The 23,838-nt window shown below is 50.8% G+C and overlaps 8 protein-coding genes across 9 annotated transcripts; 2 read left to right on the top strand and 6 right to left on the bottom strand.

Annotated features, from left to right (window-relative positions):
- Position 1: 1 nt before the first annotated feature.
- PHATRDRAFT_47841 (predicted protein) lies at positions 2–1,578 on the bottom strand (the record flags this gene model as incomplete). The annotated part of the gene is made up of 2 exons (XM_002182143.1): positions 1,226–1,578; positions 2–1,088 (listed from the first exon to the last, which is right to left on the bottom strand). The coding sequence occupies exons 1-2, from the start codon at positions 1,441–1,443 to the stop codon at positions 2–4; spliced, it is 1,305 nt and encodes a 434-aa protein (XP_002182179.1). The 5' UTR covers positions 1,444–1,578.
- A 1,999-nt stretch (positions 1,579–3,577) lies between these two features.
- Positions 3,578–6,912, bottom strand: PHATRDRAFT_38156 (predicted protein; the record flags this gene model as incomplete). Its single annotated transcript, XM_002182142.1, has 4 exons — positions 3,578–3,625; positions 3,669–5,474; positions 5,505–6,607; positions 6,798–6,912. The coding sequence occupies 4 exons, from the start codon at positions 6,910–6,912 to the stop codon at positions 3,578–3,580; spliced, it is 3,072 nt and encodes a 1,023-aa protein (XP_002182178.1).
- Positions 6,913–7,442: 530 nt separating this feature from the next.
- PHATRDRAFT_47840 (predicted protein) lies at positions 7,443–8,481 on the bottom strand (the record flags this gene model as incomplete). The annotated part of the gene is made up of 1 exon (XM_002182141.1): positions 7,443–8,481. The coding sequence occupies one exon, from the start codon at positions 8,479–8,481 to the stop codon at positions 7,495–7,497; it is 987 nt and encodes a 328-aa protein (XP_002182177.1). The 3' UTR covers positions 7,443–7,494.
- Positions 8,482–10,294: 1,813 nt separating this feature from the next.
- Positions 10,295–14,343, bottom strand: PHATRDRAFT_47839 (predicted protein). Its single transcript, XM_002182140.1, has 7 exons — positions 14,012–14,343; positions 13,030–13,980; positions 12,833–12,851; positions 12,104–12,790; positions 11,306–11,879; positions 11,185–11,212; positions 10,295–11,097 (listed from the first exon to the last, which is right to left on the bottom strand). Exons 1-7 carry the CDS (start codon positions 14,236–14,238, stop codon positions 10,815–10,817), a joined length of 2,769 nt encoding a protein of 922 aa, XP_002182176.1. The 5' UTR covers positions 14,239–14,343; the 3' UTR covers positions 10,295–10,814.
- A 1,818-nt stretch (positions 14,344–16,161) lies between these two features.
- On the top strand, positions 16,162–17,824 carry PHATRDRAFT_21970 (predicted protein). The gene has a single exon (XM_002182310.1). It carries the CDS (start codon positions 16,195–16,197, stop codon positions 17,680–17,682), a length of 1,488 nt encoding a protein of 495 aa, XP_002182346.1. The 5' UTR covers positions 16,162–16,194; the 3' UTR covers positions 17,683–17,824.
- Positions 17,825–17,839: 15 nt separating this feature from the next.
- On the bottom strand, positions 17,840–19,953 carry Atp1 (the record flags this gene model as incomplete). 2 transcript variants are annotated; one of them, XM_002182138.1, is made up of 2 exons in its annotated part: positions 17,840–19,470; positions 19,864–19,953. In XM_002182138.1, the coding sequence occupies 2 exons, from the start codon at positions 19,924–19,926 to the stop codon at positions 17,899–17,901; spliced, it is 1,635 nt and encodes a 544-aa protein (XP_002182174.1). The 2 variants fall into 2 exon arrangements, with proteins under 2 accessions (XP_002182174.1, XP_002182175.1); XM_002182139.1 differs by lacking the exon at positions 19,864–19,953 and having other exon boundaries at positions 17,899–19,428.
- Positions 19,954–21,061: 1,108 nt separating this feature from the next.
- PHATRDRAFT_38149 (predicted protein) lies at positions 21,062–22,096 on the bottom strand (the record flags this gene model as incomplete). The annotated part of the gene is made up of 1 exon (XM_002182137.1): positions 21,062–22,096. The coding sequence occupies one exon, from the start codon at positions 22,094–22,096 to the stop codon at positions 21,062–21,064; it is 1,035 nt and encodes a 344-aa protein (XP_002182173.1).
- Positions 22,097–22,825: 729 nt separating this feature from the next.
- PHATRDRAFT_14529 (predicted protein) lies at positions 22,826–23,642 on the top strand (the record flags this gene model as incomplete). The annotated part of the gene is made up of 2 exons (XM_002182309.1): positions 22,826–22,951; positions 23,070–23,642. Coding segments are annotated over 2 exons (699 nt in total), but the record flags the coding sequence as incomplete, so codon positions are not given.
- Positions 23,643–23,838: the final 196 nt, after the last annotated feature.

The following is a 23,838-nucleotide window of genomic DNA, read 5'->3' as shown; positions in this document are numbered from 1 at the left end:
GTTAAGAGTGGACTTTGGGTGGGGGGCCATAGTCACCAGTAATGTAAGCTGATCGTTCCTCTACCCAATCGTAAAAGTCTCGTTTGTGGGCAATCACTTCGGCGTGGACCGGGCGCTCCCCTGCGCGGACTTGTTCGGCTACGTGCAAGATCATTCGCCAAACAGTCCCGACGGCTGTACGAGTGCAGAAGTTCATAAAGGAATGCGGCACAAAGCTGACTTTGGGGTCACAGTACATGACAAACGTCAAGAGGATCTTACTTTCTCCCTCGGGGTACTTTCCTTCGGTTTTATCCAGAGCAGAGTGATCTTCCGGACATGGTCGGAACAGAAAGTCGGCTTCGAAATCCATACGGACTACGCCGCGATCTACGGACGGTACCAGACCATTGTCAAACCCCTCGCCTACGGACTGCAGCTTGGCTCCTACGTTACGATTCGCCATCCCATCTTCTTCGGCGAACCCCCAAAAAACAATCTCACGCTTGTTCATGGGCCACGGTAGGTCGACAGTGAGCTGCACCACTTGGTCGAGCCGAGCTCTCTGAGCCAGCTTTTTCGAACGACTGATGCCAAGCTTGAAAGGAAATCTCCACTTTGGCACCCAGGTATCGTACAACTCCGTTTCGTTCATGACCGCCAGGAAAGGAACGTACAGAGATGATTCAATGACCGACTCAATACGACACTTCAGCTTGCCACCGTCTTCGATTTTGTAGTACGTGGTAAAGTCGCGGTTGCCGTGCGATTCCCCTTGCTTGGTCCAGCCTTCCGATGTGGGCTCGGTCAGATCTTTGCGAATCCTTTCACTGATGGTGGCCAGTTCGAGAAAATGGCGAAGCTCGTCCGTGATGAGATTGGCATCCTGCACGCGACGCAACAGACGGGCACCGGCCAACAGCTGATCGTCGCGAAACAGGCGCTCCGCTTCAATAGCGAGTTCGGCGTCGGTCAAGCACGAAACATCGCCACTACTCAAGTTGCTGTCGGCGGTAGTTGCACAGGTACTGGTAGCTGTCGAAGACGTGTCTTGCCGTGCCGCGGTCTTGACAATTGGAAAGTTCACCATCGCTGTGTGTCCGTTGGAGCTCGTTGTGATCGTCGGTAAGACTATGTATACTTCTAAATAATTCTGTGCTTGCTGGTGGCGTTAGTCTTACTGCACAGTGCACAAAACAACGAAAATCCGCCAAATGTTATCTGTAAACGTATCTTTGGCACGCACCTCATGGAGAGTGGAAAAATGGACGTAGCGACCGAAGCAAATTGCCCGTACTCTTCGCGTAACCCAGAAGTCTTGAAATCGCAGAGAATTGAGCGGTGGGCCAAACTGTAGGACCCCGTCGTAACGAGAAAGGGGATCAAGAGAAACGCGTTGGCTCCAAACGTTATGTCTCGTTCGTGGTGCAGAAAAAGTCTGGGCAACTTGATTAGAAATGTCATTACAGTCAACGAAATGTCCTACCGCAAAATACCGTGCACACACATTCGTGTTTTCATTTGAACTGATCTTCATGGGACTCACAGTCAGCAGCTAGCGTAAAATCGACACTTTTCGATCCTCATATTTTATTGAAGAACACAAAACGACGATGAAGATCACAGTTGAGGAAAACGATGAACTACGAAGATTATGAGTCTACATTGTACTCTTGGATATTCGTAGGGACTGTGGGGCTGTGATTCGTTGTGTGTGGGACGGAAGCGACTTGGCGTTTAGCAGTAGGCGATTGAACTTCTGGTGAGACGTTGTCCTTACTAGGAGTTGGATCAACACACCCTCGCTGCAAATGAGAAGTTGCTTTGTCATTGGTGGGTGACTGTTCGAGAAGGTAGTGCGAGCGCATTTTGCGATGATGTGCGGGAGAATGATGCTTGGAGAAATAGTCGGCCAAATTTGTGAGGCCGGGTCGCCAGTAAATAATAAACTGTTTTTGCTCGACGCGGTCTTTAACCCAATAGAAACGCATGTCAATGGCTTTAGAACGTCGTTGCTTGATGGTTTCGTTGGCAATCCCGGAGGCACAGGCGTTATCGGTTTGGATAGGCGTAGGTGGCTGTGTGTGGCCAAGTTCGTCGAGAGTGACCCGGAAAGCGGTGGCGTCCTTGGCGTTGTAAAAGAGGGCACCGAGTTCTGCTTCGGTGGCTGACGAGAGAACCACGGACATGATGGAGCTATGCGTGTGAATGGCGCCATTATTTGGAGGGTCCGGAGCAGTCGGAGCGGGAGCAGCATTGGGATCGTTGGGTCGACGGCTGAGGAAAAAGTGACCTGCAGCACGCGAACGGGCTTTCGACTCGGAAAGGTATGACGCGTCACTATGAATGTGTAAACACATGTCGCTAGCCCGAAACCGTACCGTAGCGTGTGGGTGAGTGGCACAGTAGTCAAGTAAATGTTCGGCAGCGTGAAGGGTCGCTTGGGTTGCAGTTGACTGTGCCGAGGCCAGAGTGCCGAGAGCCACGAGAATGGTCGAGTCGACAGCCCTAGCGTAATAAAGTAGGGTTCCGATGATTTCTTGCAGGTGGGTCTTGTCGGATGCATTGAGAGGTTCAGTGGTATCAGGGACTGGTGTGAGTTGAGTTGCAACGCCATAAGTTGGAGGGGTCCAAGGGTGAGGCGCATGTTGAGGCGTAACAGGGGGCGAGCGTTGAAAGCGGGTTAGGGCTTGGTCGATGTAGTCGGGCATGGACATGTCGAGGGTTCGACGCTCATAATCCCAAGTAAGTGTAAGTCCGAGATAACGAGTGCCGTCCCAGTCAATGGTGATGGTGTAAAGCGCTTGGAGAGTGTCGATAAGGTGTTGAGCGTGTTCGGTGCCAGTGTATTTCACTCCAAAGTCGTCCACAACTAGGGTAAACTGAATAGGGCGCGTGACGTGTCGAAATAGGCCAGCGGTATGCTTCGTCTTAACGTAGCCGTGTGCAGCAAGGTGTTCAACAAGACGGTCGTGGGCGAGAATACCGGCTTGGGGAAGGCCGTACATACCTTTGCGAATTTCGACGGTAACAGAGTTGTTGTGAATGAGTGGAGCTAACTGGTAATGAGCCATGATGGTGGGAGGGATATCGGGAACCGGGATGCGCATGTATTCGTACCGAGCCATGGGGGTGCCAAGATAGAAATCCTTGATGTCAATGCACATGAATTTGGCGGCGGGCGTGGAGAGGACACTATTGAAGAGGATCTTGGCGGTGGTGATGTCAGCAGTTGGGGTGCTAACCTTTCCGGGGTATTGAACTAAGTTGCCACCAACGGTGAACCGGATGCGCTTGGGTTCCGCCTTTTGAGGGCGAATGCTGGCTACGATGCGCAAGTAGGTGGCCTTGCGACCGGGAGGAAGGGCAGTATGCGCGATGAAGTGCATGGTTTGGCTGCCAGTGGTGCTGTGGGGTGGGTTACCTTGGGTGAGCCTGCCAATTTCGTTAGCTGCGGCGTGAATCCAATCAGGAGCGTCAGGGCCGGAGCGCAGGTGGCGATATTCCAATGAGGCGCCGGTGGCGGGGTCGACAACAGCGTTGGCGGAGGCCGGGACAAGAAAGGGCCGGGTGCGGGTGTTGTGTGGATGCGCCGGTACTAGGGTTGGGGTTGCCGGTTGTTTGCGTGCTTTGCGGCGGCGACGGCCTGGGTTACCGGTGCGAGAGTGATAGGTGGCCATGGTGGGCACCCTCGGAAGTGCTGGGGCCGGAATGGGCACCCTCGGAAGTGCCGGGGCATGTTCGGCCGTGACAAGAGGAACGGCAAAACGGACCTGAGCAAGGGGAGTTGCGGGGGCAGGGGGATCGTCGGTCGGGGTGGCCACGGTGGCAAAGAGGGTGGCAAGATCTGTGAGTGCCTGGTGCTGGGTGGCATCGAGGGGGGCGAACGGAGACGAAGGGGAAGGATTCTGGAGGGCATGGACTAGGTCGCGGGCGGCGGCCAGGGCGCGGTCGGTGGACGAAGCTGCGGGCATGGGAATGCGGGTCGGGAACCAGGAAAGGGTGTCAGCAACGCGTTCGGCACGTGTTTCTGTGACCCAGACGCGGTGGCAACGGTAATGGTGCAGGGCGGGGCCAAGGTACCAACCTTCAACAGCATGGGGGGCCCAAGTTTCGCGGACGGACGGCTTGACATGAACTAAGACGCGAGTGCCAGGTGGAGCAAGCGGGGTGCGGTTGTAGTCGAAAGCACCATGAAGCTGGGCGTGGGCGGACAGCTTAGGATTGATGCGGGAGCGACGAAGAAGATTGAGGGTGATAAGGGCCTGTGGGAGGAGGCGGTCCCAAAGGTGCAATGGAAAATCCGGGTTAGTGGTGCATAGGCCAGCGATAAAGTGGTTCTTGAAGGTGCGGATGGCCCGTTCGGCTGCATTACGACGGTGTAGATGGGGGGGTGCCAGCTGAAAGTCAACGTGCTCTGAGGTCATGAAGGACTGGAGGGCGGCAGAGGCTTCGTTGTCAAGCCGCTGGAGTTGGGGACGGAGGCCTCGCTGGGTGAAAAGAGCATGAGCGCGTTTATAAGCGGCCAGAATCTCGGGGCCGGACTTGTTCTTCATGAGTTCGACGTGGATAGCGTTGCTGTCGTAATCATAAAGAACAAGCATGTCGTTGTGGCCTGAACTTGAAGGAGTGAGGAAACGGCCAGGTTGGTCCGTGTATATTTGGCCGGTGACGCGCTGGTGAGCAGCAAAGACATGGTGCGTGCGTGTGACGGGGTGGGCGTCGGGAGGGTCAAGGTCGGGCACAGCGGCGGCAGGGGGTGCCGTCGTGATGGGGGAACCGACAGGGGGAAGCTTGGTGGATCGAAGGTTTGCGCGTTGTTGGTCGAGGTGGCCCTTGACCATGGCGGGGGAACGAGGTGGATACTTGCGGACCTGGCGGGAGGAAAGTTCAGGAAAGGTTGCAAGATGGCCGGAGTCGAGGGCCTGGCACCATGTGGAGATCGCCGGGGAGAAGAGCGAGGCATGAACAAAAGCGATGCGGTCAGCGAGGGGAGTGTTGGGAACTAGAGCGTGGGCTGTGGCAGGAGGCTTGGCAGGGGTAAGATCAAGGTGCCAGAGGCCGGTAGTGGGTGCACGAGTGCCGGAGAGGAGTAGTGTAGTGTCGCGGTGGATCTCGAGGCGAGTGGCTGAGAAAGTGGCAGTGCAGCCGTCGTCACAAAGTTGTCCAATCGAAATGAGTGGGTGCGAGGTAAGCCCGGGGAAGATGTGGGCCTGGCAAGCAGAAGGGGAGAAGCCAGGGAGGGCCAGGGTGGCAATGTGGCTTGAGCGGAGGACGGCGCCGTTAGGGACACGGACGGCAAGGCTGGGGCGTGCAGGAAGTTTGTGGGTGTGGGGGCAGTTGACGGTGATGTAATGGCCGGTGCAACCGGTGTCGGCAATGGCCGAGGTATGGGAACTAGGCGGGGAGGGGGCTACAGATGAATTAAGACTAGTAATATGATTTAAATAATCGGTATTACTAGAGTTAACCATCGGCGTAGCCGTCCCTCTTTCCTATTCAGGGGGCTTGGGAGCGGTCCAAACCTTGGTGGATCCGCCGAGAGTGTTGGTGGCGGTCGCGTCGTCGCGATGGCCAGGGGCCTTGTTCTTGCACGTGGCGCTCGTATGGCGTCGGTTCTTGCTGGTCCCATGGGTCCAGCAATAGGTCATATCCGGAGAGGAGACGGAAGTCTGTGACACAGAGAGCGCGGAGAAGGGAAGGCTGAGGGTGTCGGAAACCGTGGCTGGAGTCAGAGAGGGGGTTGCAGCGAGAACGTTGGCATAGCCGAGGGAACCAGTGGTGGCCGTAAGGCGCCGGTCGTCGTCGGCAAGGGAAAAGTGCTGCTGAAAGTTGGCAAGGGTGTGAGAAGCAAGGGGTAATTTGCGCCATTCTTTGCAGTCGAGGAGGAGCAGGCCAGAGTGCGCGATGACTTCATAGCCGGCTCGTACGGCGGCAGCTTCGGAGATGGGGTCGTTACCGTCGACGGAGAAGGCGATGGCCTCGTCGAGCTGGAGAAAAACGGATTCAATCGGTTCTGTTGTATTCCACGGGGTGAACATTGACTGGAAATTTTTCTGGAGCTCAGCGGGCTTGATTGTACCGTATTTGGTCCAGAGGTGCGAAAGCAAGTCAAGGCACGTGACGTTGCTGAACTCGAACATGGGATGCGCGAGGGCGCGTACGTAGATGCGGGGAATCGCATCGAGAAGCTGTTGGCGGAGAGCGTTGTTAACAGCGACATAAAGGTTGTAAATGTCAGCGTCGCGTTGGTGAACGCGGTTATTCTCGGTGATTTGGGGTTGCGTGGCGCCGGGGGGCGGATTGGCAGGGGGAGCGACGGGAATGACGAACGGGACGTCGCTGATGTCGGCGTACGCGAGAGCGGTGAGGGTTAAGGCCATGTGGCCGTGGGCGCCGCCACCGTTGAGCGTGGGGATGGCGGCTGCGTTGGTCATGAGCTGACGTTGGGCATGTTTGATGGTCGCGTAAGTCGGTGGGACGGTGAGGGTGGCAATCGGATCCAGGACTTTGTGAGGAAAGTCGCTCAGTTTGAAGTGAGCAGAGGTCGACATCGGGACCGAAGAGATGGCGGATGGGCGGTAGGGCAGGGCTGGGAGCGTAAAGACGGTGGGGTTGCTTCGTAGTTCTATTGAAGAACACAAAACGACGATGAAGATCACAGTTGAGGAAAACGATGAACTACGAAGATTATGAGTCTACATTGTACTCTTGGATATTCGTAGGGACTGTGGGGCTGTGATTCGTTGTGTGTGGGACGGAAGCGACTTGGCGTTTAGCAGTAGGCGATTGAACTTCTGGTGAGACGTTGTCCTTACTAGGAGTTGGATCAACATATTTGCTTCCGTAGTTCCAAACGAAACGGGACCGAGATCCGCCAGTCGAGTCGACGTCTGCTGTGCCATTGGTAAGACAAAAGCGACGATATGCCATGGTTACTTTTTCAGATTGGTACCAGAACAATCGTCAACCGCAAAGCTTCGCTCGAATGAAAATCAGTGAGTCTTCACTAGGATGACTCCTACCAACCTTCTGGCGGTAGTGGCGTCTTGGCAGTCTGCATCGGAGCGCTATTGGATACCGGTGAGGTGTCAATATTCTATCATGGCCGTAAATGCCCACACGTTTGGTAGAGGAAATGAAACTGTCACCCACCAGTCCCGCCCGGAATTGTGGGTATATTACCTTTCTGCTTATCGACCGAAACGAAAACGAATTGCATTCCAATAGCAGACGGTTGTCATCCAAGGGAACGGGGCGCCGGTAAGAAGCATGTTGCACAGCATAGCGTAGCTTATACTATACAGGACATGTAAAATTTGGCTGTTTTATTCCTAATGTAAGTAACTGTTAATAAGTGTCGCCTTTCCCTTTCACCTGTTTCTAGGGACGAGCTAATGGTTTTTCACGATTAAATAAAATGAACGAGCTTCACACTAATTCCATCCAGAGAATGGATCGCTCGACTCCCCTGTTTCACAGCGAGCATGTTGCCTCCCCATTTTCTTGAATAGCTCATGTCCTTCGTTGACCAATCAAAACATCAATGCGGGCACGATCTTCTAAGCCAAGGCTGTAAGGTGTTTCGTATCCCGTCAGCGATTGACCATTGAAGGAAAACTTGAGATTCTCTTGACTGAGTCCCTTGCGCTCGGCAAACACGGTAAAGACGATTCGGAGGGTGCTGCGGTAGCGGAGTGAGAAGTAAGTTTCTTCGCCAGAATTAGTGTCACGGAGAAAGATCGTAATTGGGTCGTTGCCAGTCGGGGATTTGGGTGATTTGGGAGTCTTTGATAAAGAGCGCGTTCGATTCGTGGGAGATCTAGAGCGTACTGACTCTACTCGGATTTGTTCCGTCATGGGACCTGTAAGATCTGCTTCGTCCGTAGATACCACAATGGAACGAGCACGGGGCGACAACGAGGCCCCGCGATCAATGTTTGCAACTGGAAGCCTCCCACGCGCCATTTGCTGCGGAGTTCCACCTAGGTCGTCTCCGTCCAGTGTCATTCCCTCCAAATCAGAGTGACCAAAGTCCCAGACTTCCGGGTCGAGATCCCCGCCATAGCGCGCCTGGAAGGCAATCTTTGTAGTTTTGATGCGATCAAGAGTGGCCCTATCGTTTAAAATAGCATCGGGGTCATGACCAATCACACGACCGAAAAGCAAAAAGCAATCATCGGTATAGTTGAGATTGTCGAGAATGTGTTGTTCCCACATCTGCTGAATGGCAATGGGAGCCGATAGCTTTGTTTCTTCCCAATCGTTCATGACAGACTTGAGCTCCATAAATTGGCGGTAGCCTCGCAAAGTTCGTTTGGCGAAAGACTCGTTCCACCCTTGGACTCGCATGCAGCGTTCGATCAATGGAGTGGCACCGCGATTAAGAGGAGGGTCATGTTTGCGGTTCACCTCCCACCATCTTTCAATCTTATCTTCCTTGGTGGTTGCACCGGGGAGCCATAGACCGTTGTCGTTCATCGTCGACGCTACAGCTGCCATTGGTTTTGGCTTCATCCGAGCTAAGTCTGGTCTCTGTAAGAAAGTACCAAGACGGTTTGTGAATTAAGAGCTCGCTGAGATGGTTGCTCCTTTCGTATTGGATGCACTCGCCAGCCTCACCAAACAGGTCGCCCAAAGGCGATGGCGATCAAAACTCAAGGATTAGTTAGAAGGAAATTGAATGTTAATAAAATCTGTTTATGCATAGTAACCATATTTTAAACCGCCATATAACTGTAAACGTTTCAAACTGAGTGATAAAAGGATTTAGCGAGCGCGAGGCGAGTACTTAAATAAAAGCTGTTGCTACTTGGTCGATTGGGCGCAATGCCAGAGAGTGCAGTATGCAGAGCCATAAGAGAGAGATGAGGAACTTGCTGCTGTAAATGGTTGGTCACTGTTACTCTATTCCAGATCCGCTTGATACATTACCTGTAAATAGGTCTTTTTCCGCTACAAGTTTCTTTTTTCACTGTCAACTAGATTCCGTAGAAGCAAATTATATTTAACTCTAGAGAAGCACTAACTGAAATATTAAGACGTCAACTCATGTAAAAATTATCAAATCAGGCTGGGCTGAATGTTCATACTCACTTAGAGTCAAGCAACCCTGAACCATTACGTTCTCAAAAACTAGAATGTCAGCCGATCCTGATATACCATGCCCCACACCATTCATCTCCAGGTGCGTACGCATCATATGTTTGCCAAGAAGCACCGTCAACACGGCCTCATGGCCCCATTCATCTGTCGAAGTACTTGATAAAATGTAACAAGATTATATGAAGCGAATGTATCGAAAATGAATATAGCTACATTATTCAACAAAAGGACGACAAGTCCAGCAATCGATGTGCATACTTTAAGTCGAATCCGGAGGTGCAAACGGTTTGCAAAACCCAAATTTTCTTAGTTTTTGACCAAGTCTTCGTAGAAAGAAACTCCCCATTTTCGGACTTCACCACTCAAATGACCCGAATTAGGTAAGACATTGCACAGCTTCTGGACCTTGTTGCTTGAGTTCCAAGTTAAGATTTTCCTAACGGTGCAGATGTCTACAGATGCAAGGCGACTCGAGAGCTTGGCGGCTGATGAGGACAAAACGTTTAGGGTCGCCTTTCACCGCAAATTTCGTCAAATATCGTAGGCTATCCTTTCGCACGCAACCGAAACGGGCGTTACGTATACCAATGATGGCGGTGGCGGTAAGCGCCGCGGAAGTCTTTGTAATGTACAGCTTCAGCAAGTTTTGATGCCATTGATGTTTGTGTCCATTTGTTTAAAGGTTGGAACACAATAGGGAACCAAAAGTTTTGTAACTATTATTTGATGCCAAAACTGTTCGATAGGAATAAAATGTTTGACAGAAACTACTCTAATCATATGGGAAATGATACTTAGATGTTCCAACAACCGAGGCGATTAATTGAGCAATTTTATGGAAAAGATCCACTATTTGGGATGAGCAGGGATGAAAATTACACTTTATAGGGAAAACGGAATAGATTTTTAAGGATCTTTGTGTCATTTAGTCATCGTCATGCTGTCCGTAGAGGCGGCCGCCTAAATACATCATTCCATACCTTGACAACCAAAGGGCGCTTCCAGAATGTGGTTCTTGGCTTTTAGGATTTTTCGGACGCTTGCGAATCAAGACTTCCGGAAGGGATTGATGCCATTTGTCACAAAATATGCACGGTGAATGAAGTCAACAAAAGCGGAAATCTTTTATATTACCGTCACAGAAAAGTATCCCATCATGGACCTTCCTTTATCAGTTTGTCTCTTGCTAAAGTAACTAAATTCATTCGCTAAAATGTGTTTCGCTGCCTAACTGTTTAACATAGGATGATTCAGAATCACGTGCAACAGACAGCTAAAAAACTTTTAAAAGTTGCGACTGCCGTTGGCAAACATGCATCAACTCAGGTTTGAGCACTGGCAACATGTATCGTATGCGACTTGCACAAAACCTGAATTGCACACATCAGGGTCATACGCCGCAACCGATCCACTGCAGTATACACCCGACCCACCACAATTGGCCGAGCTTGTTAGTGTATTTGCCCACTCCTGTACTGGAAGCACTACCACGTCTCGCTCAAACTTGGAAATTGCCTTTTTATCCCAGTGTTGTAATTGGGAAGGATCCAGTTTGGGTTGCCAGTAAACTGCCCGGAAAACTGAACAATATGCAGCGTCAGCACACCGTTTGTGCCAACGTGGTAAATGTTACCAGCACTGTTGCGTACTGCCTGGACTGAGCTCACAGCAACAAAGTCAGTGTTGCATACAAAACCATCGGAATCTCCGCACCAACTTGGCGCACTAGCTCAAATGTTGAATGTTGTGCCGGCTGGATACGGGATACTCAGTAGAAGCACACTTCCAGGATCAACTTCCAAGTCCCACAAGACAAGCTGTCGAGGCGCGCCACGATTCAAGGTCAGAAGCCAGCCGAAGCCACCAATCATACTAACCACATCAGGGTTGGCTGTAACCGGGAGACCATTGTTCACCGCAGCGTTCAGGGTTGGACTAAACTTATGACCGAGATGCCGCATGTAACCAACAGGGCTACAATTGAGACCGGATCCATCATTGCGGCAGTATGTGCTGCCGACTTGGTTGTGTAGACTCTCATCCCAGCTCATCTGCACGTGACCCATGGATCATATTGGGCCGTTCTTCTTCTTTATGAACCTGAGAGGTGCCTGTGGCTCGTATACAACTGTAGGTAAAGCAAGATACAGTGCGCACATGAGAATGAATGCAATTCGCAAACAAAGGAGTGCATAAAAATTATACATTATCCAATACAGACCTTGATTGTCAACGCCCCACCAGTCCTTCGCTAGCTCAAGACCGGATGCAATGATAGTTGGGTCATTCAGGCCCGAAACGCTCCCATCCATATCCAACCAGTTCTGACCTTGTCCAGATACGGTCTCCAGCTTGTTTATTGTAAACTTGAAGCGACGGCCACAGTTATCGAATGTAATATCGCGAGTCCCCTGCATAATTTTTGGCGTGAACTCGTCCGAATGGGTCAGAAAGCCAAACATCGACGACTCGCTGTAGCATGCTTTAGACATGTCGCTGTCGTCGCATCCTCGAGTGGCGCTAGAGTTGTACTGATTGTAATTGTCCGAGCGAAAGCCACAATTGCGAAAAGTAGACTGTGTGATGATGTGCTCCTGGCCCGTATCGTACCAAAAGAAGCCGCTCCCTTCGAGGGGTCGGTTGTTTGTGGCACCTTCCGGTAGTCCAAGTGATTTGCCTGTGCGGCACACAGCCAGCAAATGGTTGATCCACAAGCCGCTAGAGAGCGCCTCTATGGCTAGACTGTTATCATGAGACTCAAAACCGATCACTTCCATTTGTCCGGACCACAAGTTCTAGGATTGTAATGTTGGACAAAGAACAGAGCAACACAGTAACCATATTTCGTGAGACAGACCGGTCTGGAAGTATTGTGGAGACTTGTGTACAGCATATCATTACATACCAGTCCGACTCTGGCGGTCAAGAAAGCCTTACTATTTGTGATTCAAAGCCAGTCCTTTTTGTCTTGAGGACATCCGTATACACAATCGTTATACGGTGGCGCGCAGTTGTTCACCTTGCACGTATGACAATCGTCACGCTCAAAAGAGAAACTTCGACCAGGATTGTACTCCAACTTATCACCGTTGTAATAAAGAGAGCCACCAAAGTAGAAAGCGCCAGCATGGTTCCACCACCAGCCAGTAGAATGCACTGTGTTGCCGTCTAGAGTCAAGCCTGTCACCGTAGCAGGCCGAAAGGCTTCGTTTCCTTGGTGAGCGCCAATAGCCTCGGCGAGATTCGGGAATGCAAAGCCGGCCCAGCCCCCAGATGCGGCGTTACCAATGATATGATTGTGAATGTTGGTAATATAAAATCCAGATGCCGTCACGTCCGCCGGAAGTGTTAGTGTGGTGCTCTGCTGGAAGATGTCGGTCGTTTGGCCACCACCCCATGGTACCGGGCCAATGCTATGAATATGCGCGGCCAGGTTGTAGGACAGTGTGTTGAACTGCTCAACGCCGTCTTCTAAATAGTAGCAGTATCCGCAAACATCGTAGGCAACATTCTCCGTTGTGGTTGTATAGTGCGTGCCATGAAGAGAGACGCAACGGTAGTAGGACCGATGAATTGACGAGTCCTTGACGTAACAGTCTGGGAAGTCTCCTAGCATATGAAAGTGGATAGGGTAGCGGCCCAGTAAGTTGGTCTGTCCCATGCAATAGAGCTCCACGCCTTCGACGTCCTCGTCTACCTCCGCGAACTATGACGTGGCCGCCAAAGCCCGTCAACTCCTTGTTCTCACAGGGCTGCCCAGTAAATGACTGGATCCACCACCAATTGTCGAGTGGGGTTCTGAATTTGTCGTCACATAAAAGAACAGAAGGAAGCGCACAGCCATAGCGAGAGTAAGATCCCACTTGACCAATCAAGACTTATGCACAGCAGCACTGATACTTTTATGGTGCCACCAGATCATGTTTGCATACTACCCATACTTACGTGCAAGAAAGGGGATTGGGATCCGTCGGCTCGGAATCAGATTCGGAGCCTTGGACTTTGACTGTGCGAGTCAACAAACCGACTTCCACCTGGTAGTTGCTGTTCGCAATGTGGCTGTAGTCCACGGGCTCGGTCAAATACACAATTGCTCCCACACCACTGGGCGGGCTGGTGTGCACGGCTCGCACCGTGCGGACTTCATTCTGGTGATATTCGATGGAATCCTTGATGGCGGACGTCACAATAACAACTTCTTGACCAGCTTCCCAGTTGACGGGATTCTGTAGCATCAATACAGACAATCCTGCTTCCGCAGTCTTGGCCAATCGAGACCAAGTATGGAAGTAGCGCTTCCCGTGCAGGCTTAGCACACCTGTAACGTGGATACCCTTGTAGGAATCCGATGGTACGTTGGTGACGGCGTCCCGCGGTCGGCTACCATGAAGAGTGATGGTAACGGGGTTGGCAAGGCGGCAGGTCTCGGACCCGACAAGGAGACGTCCCGCAACCTCCATGCCAGCGACGTGTATGTCAATACCATTCACATCGGAACCAATAATGAGATTGCTGCCAGCAGGTACTGTAACTACACCAAGTACCACAGGAATTGTTGAACGAATCACCACACGACTTCCGCTGGGTACTGCAACGTCTTGGTTCGCCGTGTCGGGTATTCCGGAAGCGCCCCATGTACTGGCATCGTCCCAGTAGACAATGTCAGCACCTGTATGAGGGCAAGCTGTATTTGAGGCGATTGAAAGCAATACTGTAGCGGGTTCAGGCAAAGTGATGCGCTCCGAGTTTTGTTGTACCGAAATGTAAGGACCGGCCGGATACGGACCGTAGTCAGTTTCTTGTAGAGCCGCGGTTGGAGATCCTTCTGGAGAGTTTGTCGCAGTCTCAATGGGAGGAGGTGTTGGGGCCGACGTTGGTGAGTCAACGGGACAGCCACTATGGTTCGGGCATTCCACCGGACACGAACGGTGTACTGGTCTTCGGGTGTACTGGTCTTCGGGTGTACAGATTTTTGGCACCGCACCTTCTTTGATTTGCGGGGCTGGCGGCGAGCCAGGAGCCGGTTCGGTGACGAAAGCCGCGGCGTCCTCGGATCAAAATGAGTTTGTGACTCTCGTTATCATATTTTCCGTGCGTGCCGACCAAGAACGCCGCAAAGGTGAACAGAAGGAAGGAGGCGGTCACGACCTTCATGTCGTGAATCGGTCAAAACCGCGACGAAAGAGCAAATGTGTGCCGTTTGTCTTTACTGTTTCGCGAATCTCGATCACTGTCAGTTTGGAACCATCCCGATGGATGAGCGTTGGGAAAGAGAAGATGTAAGTATCGCAAAAGATCCTTCTACGATACGCTCTTTCAGTCGCGACACAAACTCTACAAGATTGAATCCATTTCAAGCACCTTCCCAAGACATTTTTCGGTCTTATCAATGGAGAACTGAGCGTCAAAGAGAAGCTACGCAATTTCTCTTGAGAGCCCCGAAGCCGGCGCTCCAACGAAAAATAACAAACTTATAATTCCACGACTGGCAATGACACAAGATGTCAATTTTCCTTATGTAAATATAAATGAAAGTCCGGCCGGCATCAACGATGTCAATGACAGAATTTCCGGTCACAGATCCTTTCTTTTCATTCAACCTACGATAAAACAAACGCGACGAAACGAAACGACATGGATACTGGAAACACTTGGCGGGATCGCGGTCTCTCTCCCTAGCTAGCTGGTGCCTATTTTTCCTATAAATACGCTAAAGAATGATTCATAGAAGGAAGCGCGGGAGTTTTTAAGTTAGACAGCACTCAACCCCCCCCCCCCCCCCCCCCCCCCCCCCTCCATCCCCCTTTGAGTCTCATTTCTGATTTTCGATGCAAACCCTTTTCCCGTGAATGCATTTGTCAACGATCTGGATATTCCATTGGCAAATAGGCCTGATATTTAAATTTCAGAAATCACCAACATCATCAGACAAAACCATATCCCCCTTCTACCACCAAGGCTGGGAACATCAATGAACCATCTAGTCTTCACATTATACGGCGTATGGGGGGACGCCCGGTGCTTGGAGCTCAAACCCTTGCCCGATCCACAGATTTGGGTACGGGTTAGTCCAACGTTGTCGATCTCTAAGCATTCAGCACCAATATTCGAACTTCCTAGACTGCTATTTCCAGCACGCAAAATGCGACTTGCTTGCACTTCTTGTCACTTATTGCCAGTGTTGATGAGCAGCTTTCGAATACCGCCCAGGTGAAATTTTACTGGCGACTTGAGCTCCACCTATGGCATTGCCGGACTTGTTGGAGCTAGCGTGTTCACTTGTGTAGGTAGTTCTTGTTTTTGTCCAAAGAATAAGGTCCGATTGCACGGTTTTTCTGTTGCTCGAAAACTCTCACAAATATTCAATTTCTGCAATAGCTTGAAATGGATGGCGACGATAGCAATCATTCTATGAAAGGCTCTCTATGACATTGTACTGGGCTCTTCGGGAAGCTCGCGAAAGACAGCGACGCCCAACGATCCCCTCATCAGGCTTAAGGCAACGCAACTCGGAGGTCGACAAAGGGTTCATATTCACACATGTCGGAAAGGTGAAAGGTTTTCTAAAAGTATCTTTCATTTTGTACATAGGAGCCATTCTAATACCGTCTCTGTCTTCCTGCACGTAACAACTGGAGAGTATTCTGTAAATTCTCGACAAGAACACGTAGGGACCATCGAAAATGAAGATTGAGTTGATCCAGAATTTAGAGATGTATCGACCATTCATTAGTCGACGTCATTCACGAGTGACTATCATTTTCTGCAAATAGTATTTTGTGAATCATTTTACCACTTTCATTTCGTCGATTTCACCCTGATAGTACTTGGCAATTCACTATCAGATCGTCGAGCACTCTCATTGCCGTACCTTATATCTTTCGTAGCGTCCTTGGAATAACAGAAATGAATTTGAGGAGAAGCGCCCTTTTACTGATACTTGTAGCATCTACGAGCACAGCGTTTGCACCTGTGTCTCTTCGACAACATATACATAATCGACTTCAGTCCCCGTGTCCCCCCCAACTCGTGCGAGCACCAAATCTAGCATGGTGTATGTCAAAATCAGACGTGGATTCTACTGTTGATATCAGTGAAGACAAAAAACTAATGCTGGCAGTCATTGGCTCGAACGAAACATTGCGCTCTCTCGGTCCCGAGTCAAATGATATAGCCCACTTCGAGGCGACTGGACTCGATGGCGGAGACGAGTTCACGTTCAAGGGATGGGTGCAACAAAAGCTCTTCCTTGGTATTGAGCCATCTCCAGATATTATAGCGATCGCAACGATATACTTTGTGGAAGGCGCTTTGGGTTTGGCGAGACTGGCACAAACGTATTTGCTCAAGGACGAGCTTGCACTTGGACCGGCGGAAATGTCGGCACTCACGGGGGCACTGGTGTTACCCTGGACTATCAAGCCACTCTATGGATTTTTGAGTGATGGATTTCCATTGTTCGGGTTTCGGAGAAAAAGTTATCTGATTGTAGCTGGTCTTAGTGGCGGGCTCTCTTACTCTGTCCTTAGTTTGTCTGGCTTTTGGGAAAGCCTCGACAAGGGCGTTGCCATTAGTGGTACTGTTGGTGCATTACTACTGAGTAGCGCATGCATAGCCATGTCAGATGTTGTGGCCGATGGAATAGTCGTGACTCGGACTAGGCAGGCAAAAGATCCTGCAATAGCAGGCGGTCTTCAGTCTCTGTGCTGGGGATCGGCGGCTGTCGGAGGTTTGTTGTCGGCGTACTTTTCTGGAGCTTTGTTAGAAGTTATGTCTATTCGGAGTATCTTTGGTATTACAGCTGTGCTGCCATTTATGGTCGCATTGATAGCGCTTCAAATGGAAGAGAAGCCTTACGTAAAGGAAGAAGGGCACGAAGGATTGGTCATGGGTGTCAAGGACCAAGCGAATGCTCTTTGGGAGGCACTCAAACAGCCTTCCATTTGGAAACCTACGCTGTTTTTGTTTTTATGGCAATCAACACCAACATCCGATGGTGCGTTCTTTTATTTTATGAGCAATGATTTGGGTCTGGGACCGGAATTTATGGGACGTGTTCGACTGGTTACATCGCTCGCCACTTTGGGCGGAGTTGTCGTATACAACCAATATCTGAAACGAGTGCCCATAAAATCCATTTTGTTTTGGTCTACAATCGCATCCTTCCCGCTCGGCATGCTGCCCGTTCTACTTCTCACCCACGTGAATCGCGAATTGGGTATTCCCGATCAGGCCTTGATTTTTGGAGACGACATTGCCTTGGCGGCCCTCGGTGAAATCGCCTTTTTGCCGACTCTTGTACTGGCCGCTCGTCTTTGTCCACCAGGGGTCGAAGCCGTATTGTTCGCCACACTCATGTCGGTATTCAACGGTGCCGGCACGGTGGGAACCGAACTTGGCGCTCTTTTGACCAAGTTGTTTGGTGTGACGGATAGCAATTTTGACAACTTGGTGTGGTTGACTGTCCTTTGTAACGTCACTTCTTTGTATCCACTTTTCTTTATCGGGTGGCTCGACAAGATAGGGGATGTCTCCGAAGAGGAGATGGAAAGCAAAAAGGGTGTGATTGAAACAACGGCAAGAACTAAAGAAACGTAGAGGTAGATCAATAGGCCGCGAATGAAAGTGTTCGTAGTCGCAATTAGAAGATCCGGTGCATCGTGTGGTGTCTGTCACCCAGCTGCAACTCTTTACTGTTCACGAATGCCGATTTGTTGCTACCTCTACTCGTACACTAATTTGTCACCAGTCGATTCAAAATATGTTGAAACCACAGCGTTGGGTTATTGATACTACTAACAGTAAATCAGTTGTTTAAGGAGAGTATCCACTGGTAAAGGCCTCGGCAATTTCGTGCATCTTCTTCTCGGCATCTTCGGTGAGCACGTATCCGGCAGACACAATGTCCGCCAAAACCTTGGAGTGGACACCCTTGACATGCGCGAGGAAGGCAACTTCAAATCCCTGGACGTGTTCAACGTCAATGCGATCGCAGTATCCTTTAACACCAATGAACAGGGCGGCCACAACTTCCTCCGGTTCGTAGGGCTGGTATTGTCCTTGCTTGAGGAGTTCGTACAAACGGACTCCGCGGTTGAGCTGCTGTTGAGTGGCGGGGTCCAAATCGGAACCGAACTTGGCAAACGCCGCAACCTCACGATACTGAGCGAGTTCCAGTTTCATGGTACCGGCAACCGCCTTTGTGGCCTTGTACTGTGCGGCGGAACCGACACGTGACACGGAAAGACCGACAGAAATGGCGGGGCGCTGACCTTGGTAGAACAGTTCGGACTCCAAGAAAATCTGACCATCCGTAATGGAAATCACGTTAGTCGGAATATAGGCGGACACGTCTCCAGCCTGAGTCTCAATAACGGGAAGGGCGGTCAATGAACCTCCACCATTGTTGCGGTGCATCTTGGCGGCACGTTCGAGGAGACGAGAATGGAGGTAGAAAACATCACCAGGGTAGGCTTCGCGACCGGGGGGACGACGGAGTAAGAGAGACATTTGACGGTAGGCGACAGCTTGCTTGGAAAGATCATCGTAGAAAATCACGGCGTGTTTGCCATTATCGCGGAAGAATTCACCCATGGCAGCACCCGTGTAAGGCGCCAAAAACTGCAAAGGAGCGGCATCGGAAGCGGTGGCAGCGACAATGATACAGTTGTCCATGGCTCCACGCTCGTCGAGCTGTCCGACGAGCTGAGCAATAGTGGATCGCTTCTGCCCGACACCAACGTAAATGCACGCCAGCGGCTCGGCTTTGGTCTTCTGATTAATAATGGTATCAATAGCAATGGCTGTCTTTCCAGTTTGGCGATCTCCAATGATCAGTTCACGCTGTCCACGTCCAATAGGGATCAAGGCATCGACGGCCTTGAGACCGGTAAGCATGGGTTCGGACACGGACTCTCTGGGGATGATACCGGGGGCTTTGACTTCGGCACGAGAGCGCTTGCACTTTTCGAGACTAGCACCACCATCAATGGGCTGTCCAATACCATCCACCACGCGTCCAAGAAGTTCGTTACCAACGGGAACGTCGACAATAGCACCTGTTCGCTTGACGGTATCACCTTCGAGAATGTCCCGATCGTCACCAAAGATAACGACCCCGACATTGTCTTCTTCCAAGTTGAGAGCCATTCCACGGAGACCCGCGGAAAAGACAACCATCTCTCCGGCCTGGACATTGGAGAGGCCGTACACACGAGCGATACCATCTCCTACGGAAATGACGGATCCAGTTTCGGCGTACTTCTTTCCCGAGTCTTCCGCGCCAGCCAGGGCACCAATCTTACTCTCGAGGTAGGTCGAGAGCTCAAGGGTCTGGCTAGCCATACCACGGGAGGCAGTGGCCTGGAGGGCACTTCGGCGAGCCGCCTAACGTCAACAAAGAAAGTTGTGAGCGCCAGAAGGAAAAGAGGGTTCGACACCCAAAACGCAACATAAGGAATCTGGAATTCTAAATCTAGCAAAGGACAAAAAAGAAGGAGGAAACGGAATGGCGCTCCAGATTCATCGACTAGGCCTTAAAACAAGACCAACGGGACCAATCTTGCCATGCGACGATACTAGGAGCGAAAGGAGGAAACCGTGGCGTCAAAAGGAAGACAGAAAGGGATCCGCGTGACTTGATCAACGCTCCCTGCAATTTTGAGTCCATCGGCGGGTTGCTGGATCGGCTGACCGTGACGTAACGACTCGACCATGACGTTCGCAACGCACGACCGTTTTCACCAAATTCTATTTTCCGTTCCATTCAAACAAACATACCTGGCTTGCAGCCGCCATGGCCATGCGCTTTCCAGCGGAAACGAGAGCTGTACGAAGCACCATTGTTAAGGAAAAAGTCAGCACGCAGTGTGGCCTTGTGAAGTTACCCGGCGGATCCGCCGCTGTCGCCCACGGCGTCTTGGCTCGTGGCTGTCGTACGCAATTCTACGAATACGCAACAGCGAAAGGTCGTTGGAAGATCGTAGTGGTATGGAATCAGGAATCTTCCGAGAAAATGGCTTTCCAAAACTCTGACGTCATTGAAAAGTATATCCCAAGTCCAACCGGAAGTGCAGACGCCGATTTTGGCTGGCTTTTTTTCACGCACAGAGGTTGGACCAAATTCACCAAACAAGATAAGAAAAAACCGAACATAAACCGAACATACACTTTTACAAAAGATGACAACACTGTGGATTCGGCAATAATCTTCCTTTCGTGCGCCGTTTGACTGTGAGTGCTCTGCAAGCCACTAGTGTTCCACGTACCGTGGGCCGTCAAAAGCTTGGCCAAATTTTCGGTACGCTGTTCTTTGGACTAGTGTGCATGCGCTGGCTATTTCGATCGTCTCAAAGGCGATAAAGTGCCGGAACGTCATCCGCAAAACGCGGCAAATTTGCTTGCATCCCAATTCCGTGCCGACCATCCCTCCCTCCCCAAAAACAAAGCAAAGACCAGTCCCAAACTGTGCGGTACAGTTAGCAAAGTAGACGAGCAAAACGGAATTCTTACCGCTAGTCCAGCCCAATTACCCGTTACTCCTATCTAGTGCACGAATCAATCGACTTGCAATGACAAAAACAGTAAGCTAAGATCATGAATCTGACGCCCACGACACAGGTAGTAGCGTCAGATGTGGTTTGGTCGCGATGAAAAAGTAAGGTCGAACGATGTTCATGATCTTGTCGTTATTCGTCAACTTCCACGACGACAATATTTTTTGATCACTCGGTTGCTGTCTGCGACCAATTGAACGGATTTTTTGGGGAGCTAATATAGTGGAATCGACCTATACCAATGATATACAGTTACTCACCACCGCTGAACAAGCACAAAAGTCTCCGTCACGGTCAAAATGTGGCGGATTACCAATGCTGCTCTTCAATTTTTGGCATGTACCGTTCGAGCACGGCGTCGTAGATGGTAAGCGTATTTGCTGGCTCCCGAGTGAAATATAAAGGCCTGAATTATGTTAAAATTACAGTTTTTCTTGCCATCCCATATCACGCGCATACTTGTAACCAATATCGGAATCCTGCAACATGACTTCCACTTGCTGGTAGGTCGGTCGGGCTTCACTAGTGCCGACTTGGATGTACGACTCTTGATTGTCCCGCTCACAAAAGACAGTCCAAGGCGAGTCTAAGACCTGAAGTAACCGCACATTGGATCCCCGGCATACGTACCCTTCCAACGTGTATACTGGTTGATATCCTGCTTCTGCCAATTGTTTAAGAGTTCCACCCTTTCCACCCAGAAACGAGGCCAAGGTAGACATGAACCCTTCACCCTTTGACTGCGCATCCAAGGCATCGTCAACTTGGCGCCACTGCGGATTGAGCAAGACAACCAATTTATTGGCATCCACCTGTTCCGACATTTTTACCATACCATCTACACATTCCTGCGTCGGCTGCACCCACAAATTGACGGATTGGTCTTCGGTCTGTAACAACCCCACTCCGTCTACACCGGACTCATCCACACTCCGATCTTCGGAAATTCGGGACGGCAAACTACTTGTGGAGGTGAGCGTCCGCACAATTTCGGAGGCTGTCGGAGCCGCGGCCCGGTACAATTGCATGATACCGCCTTGCCAGGACTCGTCCGGAGGCACGAGCGCAATCTCACCCTTACTATTGCTGTTTTCGAAGCCTTCTTCGATATATTTTCCGAGATCATCGGAGGAACTATCCCGCGGTAACAAGACCCGGACAATCTGACGAGATGTGCCCTTTTCAGATGCCTCCTTCATTGCCGAAGCGACCTGGCGTACCATTTCTTCCCACGAAAGTGGAATGGATAGCCCGCGAGACGATGAGGAAGCGCTGCTACTAGTCGCGGTGGTTTCGGTGCCGCTTTCGCTTTCATGGAGACTTGTGACACTGTCGTACTTGTTGCGCAGTATGCGAGACGACACCGTCGCACTAGGGGTCCTCAACTGTGGGCGCTGAACGGAAAAAGCGGCACTCGGCATCGCTGCCGAGAGCAAGTAGATAGTAAAGAGTCGCATAGTAGTGTGTCACCAAACGAAAGTTTGGACACGACAAACCGATACAGTTACGAACGCTTTTCAATCGAACGCGATTCTGCCAGTGCTTTAGAAATACTGTACGTTTATGGGCTCCCGAACAACCAACCAACCACTCGACCGAGTGAATCCTCATGTCCTCGGACTTACAGTTCGTGTGTTTCGGCCCTGTTAACAGTTTACGAAAAGATGATGCGACAGGACGACCACCGCATGACTTCAAATACGCGATATGATCCGGTCGTGAAGTTGAGTCAGATTCTGCTGACGTCGGGTTTGGTATCCTCTATTGTACGATGGACAGAACAGAGTTTTGTCTTTGATTTAATTTTCGGAGGCTGTGCTACTTATCCGTCCGTCCGGCTTCCTACCCGTAGTGCGTCAGTCTTCCTGGTTAGAAAGGAGCGTTTCCAGTTGGAAGACGGCAGTGCCGAGTCGGAGAACCGTCGATCGAAACTTTGTCGCGCAACATCATCTTGACCGTGAGCCCAGCTACCGTATTTCCAACCTTCCGTTTTTGAACACTTCACACATCGTTTTGGTAGGAATCTTCTTTTTCTGTTGGTTAGAAGCTCCGTCATTCAGTGAAGCACAATGAAGTTCTCGCATTCTGCCTTGACTGTTCTCTTTCTCACTGGTCATGCTTCGGCCTGGACCACGACGGCACGCATTGTCCCTCGTCGCGCATTCGCCGCCGTCCAGCTCCATTCCGTCGCTACGGAAACCGCCGGCGAAGCCGCCACGGAAAGCTTCCGCCTCAAGTTCAAGGATGGGGAGAAGGCTATGTCCCCGTGGCACGATATTGATTTGAAGAACGATGACGGATCCTACAACATGGTAGGTCCCCCTTTTTCCAAGATGGTTTGCTGGAGGCTTTTCGTGAGGCACTCCCCCCATAGATTCTTTCACCTTGTTTTTCTTACTTCGCCTTTTCTTCTCTGGTTTGCTTGGGTAGGTTGTCGAAATCCCGAAAATGACCAAGGCCAAGATGGAAGTCGCCACTAAGGAAGAGTTCAACCCCATTGCTCAGGATATTAAGAAAGGCAAGCTCCGTGACTACCACGGCCCCATTTTCTGGAACTACGGTTGCCTTCCGCAGACGTGGGAAGACCCCACGGTCAAGCACCCCGAGCTTGGTTGCTTTGGAGACGACGACCCGATTGATGTCGTGGAAATCGGTTCCGCCAGTTTGGGCATGGGCAGTGTGAAGTCGGTCAAGCCCCTCGGCGTCCTCGCCATGATTGACGACGGTGAATTGGACTGGAAGGTCTTGGCAATTGCCACCGACGATCCGTTGGCAGAAAAATATAACGACATTGGTGATGTTCCGGAATCGGTACAAGCGGGAATCCGGGAATGGTTCCGTTGGTACAAGACACCGGATGATAAGCCCATTAACGAGTTTGGTTTCGACGAGAAGTACCTGGATAAGGCCGAGGCTATCAAAGTGATTGAAGAAACCAATGATGCTTGGAAGAAACTCAAGGCAGGTGAGACGGAGGCCGGAAAGCTCTGGATTGGAGAGTAGATTACTGAAACAAACGGAGACAACCCGATTCATTGAATGGAATTGTTTTGCGTCCTTACTCAGCTCGCACGTAGTTTATTTGGAAGAAATCAGCTAGCATTCTACTCTAGAAAGATGCCCAACTTTGACCGTTGGATGAAATGCTTCCAATTTGTTGCCCTCCAAACTATATTACTTGGGCGAATGGGCGTCCTAT

The sequence above is a fragment of the Phaeodactylum tricornutum genome, chromosome 15 (assembly GCF_000150955.2).
Source record: "Phaeodactylum tricornutum CCAP 1055/1 chromosome 15, whole genome shotgun sequence".
Lineage (NCBI taxonomy): Eukaryota > Bacillariophyta > Bacillariophyceae > Surirellales > Neidiaceae > Phaeodactylum > Phaeodactylum tricornutum.
This window is presented reverse-complemented; position numbering and strand designations above follow the sequence as displayed.

Excerpts from the sequence above, each read along its gene's own strand:
- PHATRDRAFT_21970 (XM_002182310.1), top strand. The coding sequence starts at position 16,195 with ATGCTGGCAGTCATTGGCTCGAACGAAACATTGCGCTCTCTCGGTCCC.
- PHATRDRAFT_47839 (XM_002182140.1), bottom strand. The coding sequence starts at position 14,238 with ATGAAGGTCGTGACCGCCTCCTTCCTTCTGTTCACCTTTGCGGCGTTC. Across the intron at positions 13,981-14,011 it reads CACCCGAAGACCAGTACACC|TGGCTGTCCCGTTGACTCAC; the intron begins GTTCGTGTCCGG and ends CCCGAACCATAG. Across the intron at positions 11,880-12,103 it reads ACGATTGTCATACGTGCAAG|AACTTGTGGTCCGGACAAAT; the intron begins GTGAACAACTGC and ends TTACAATCCTAG.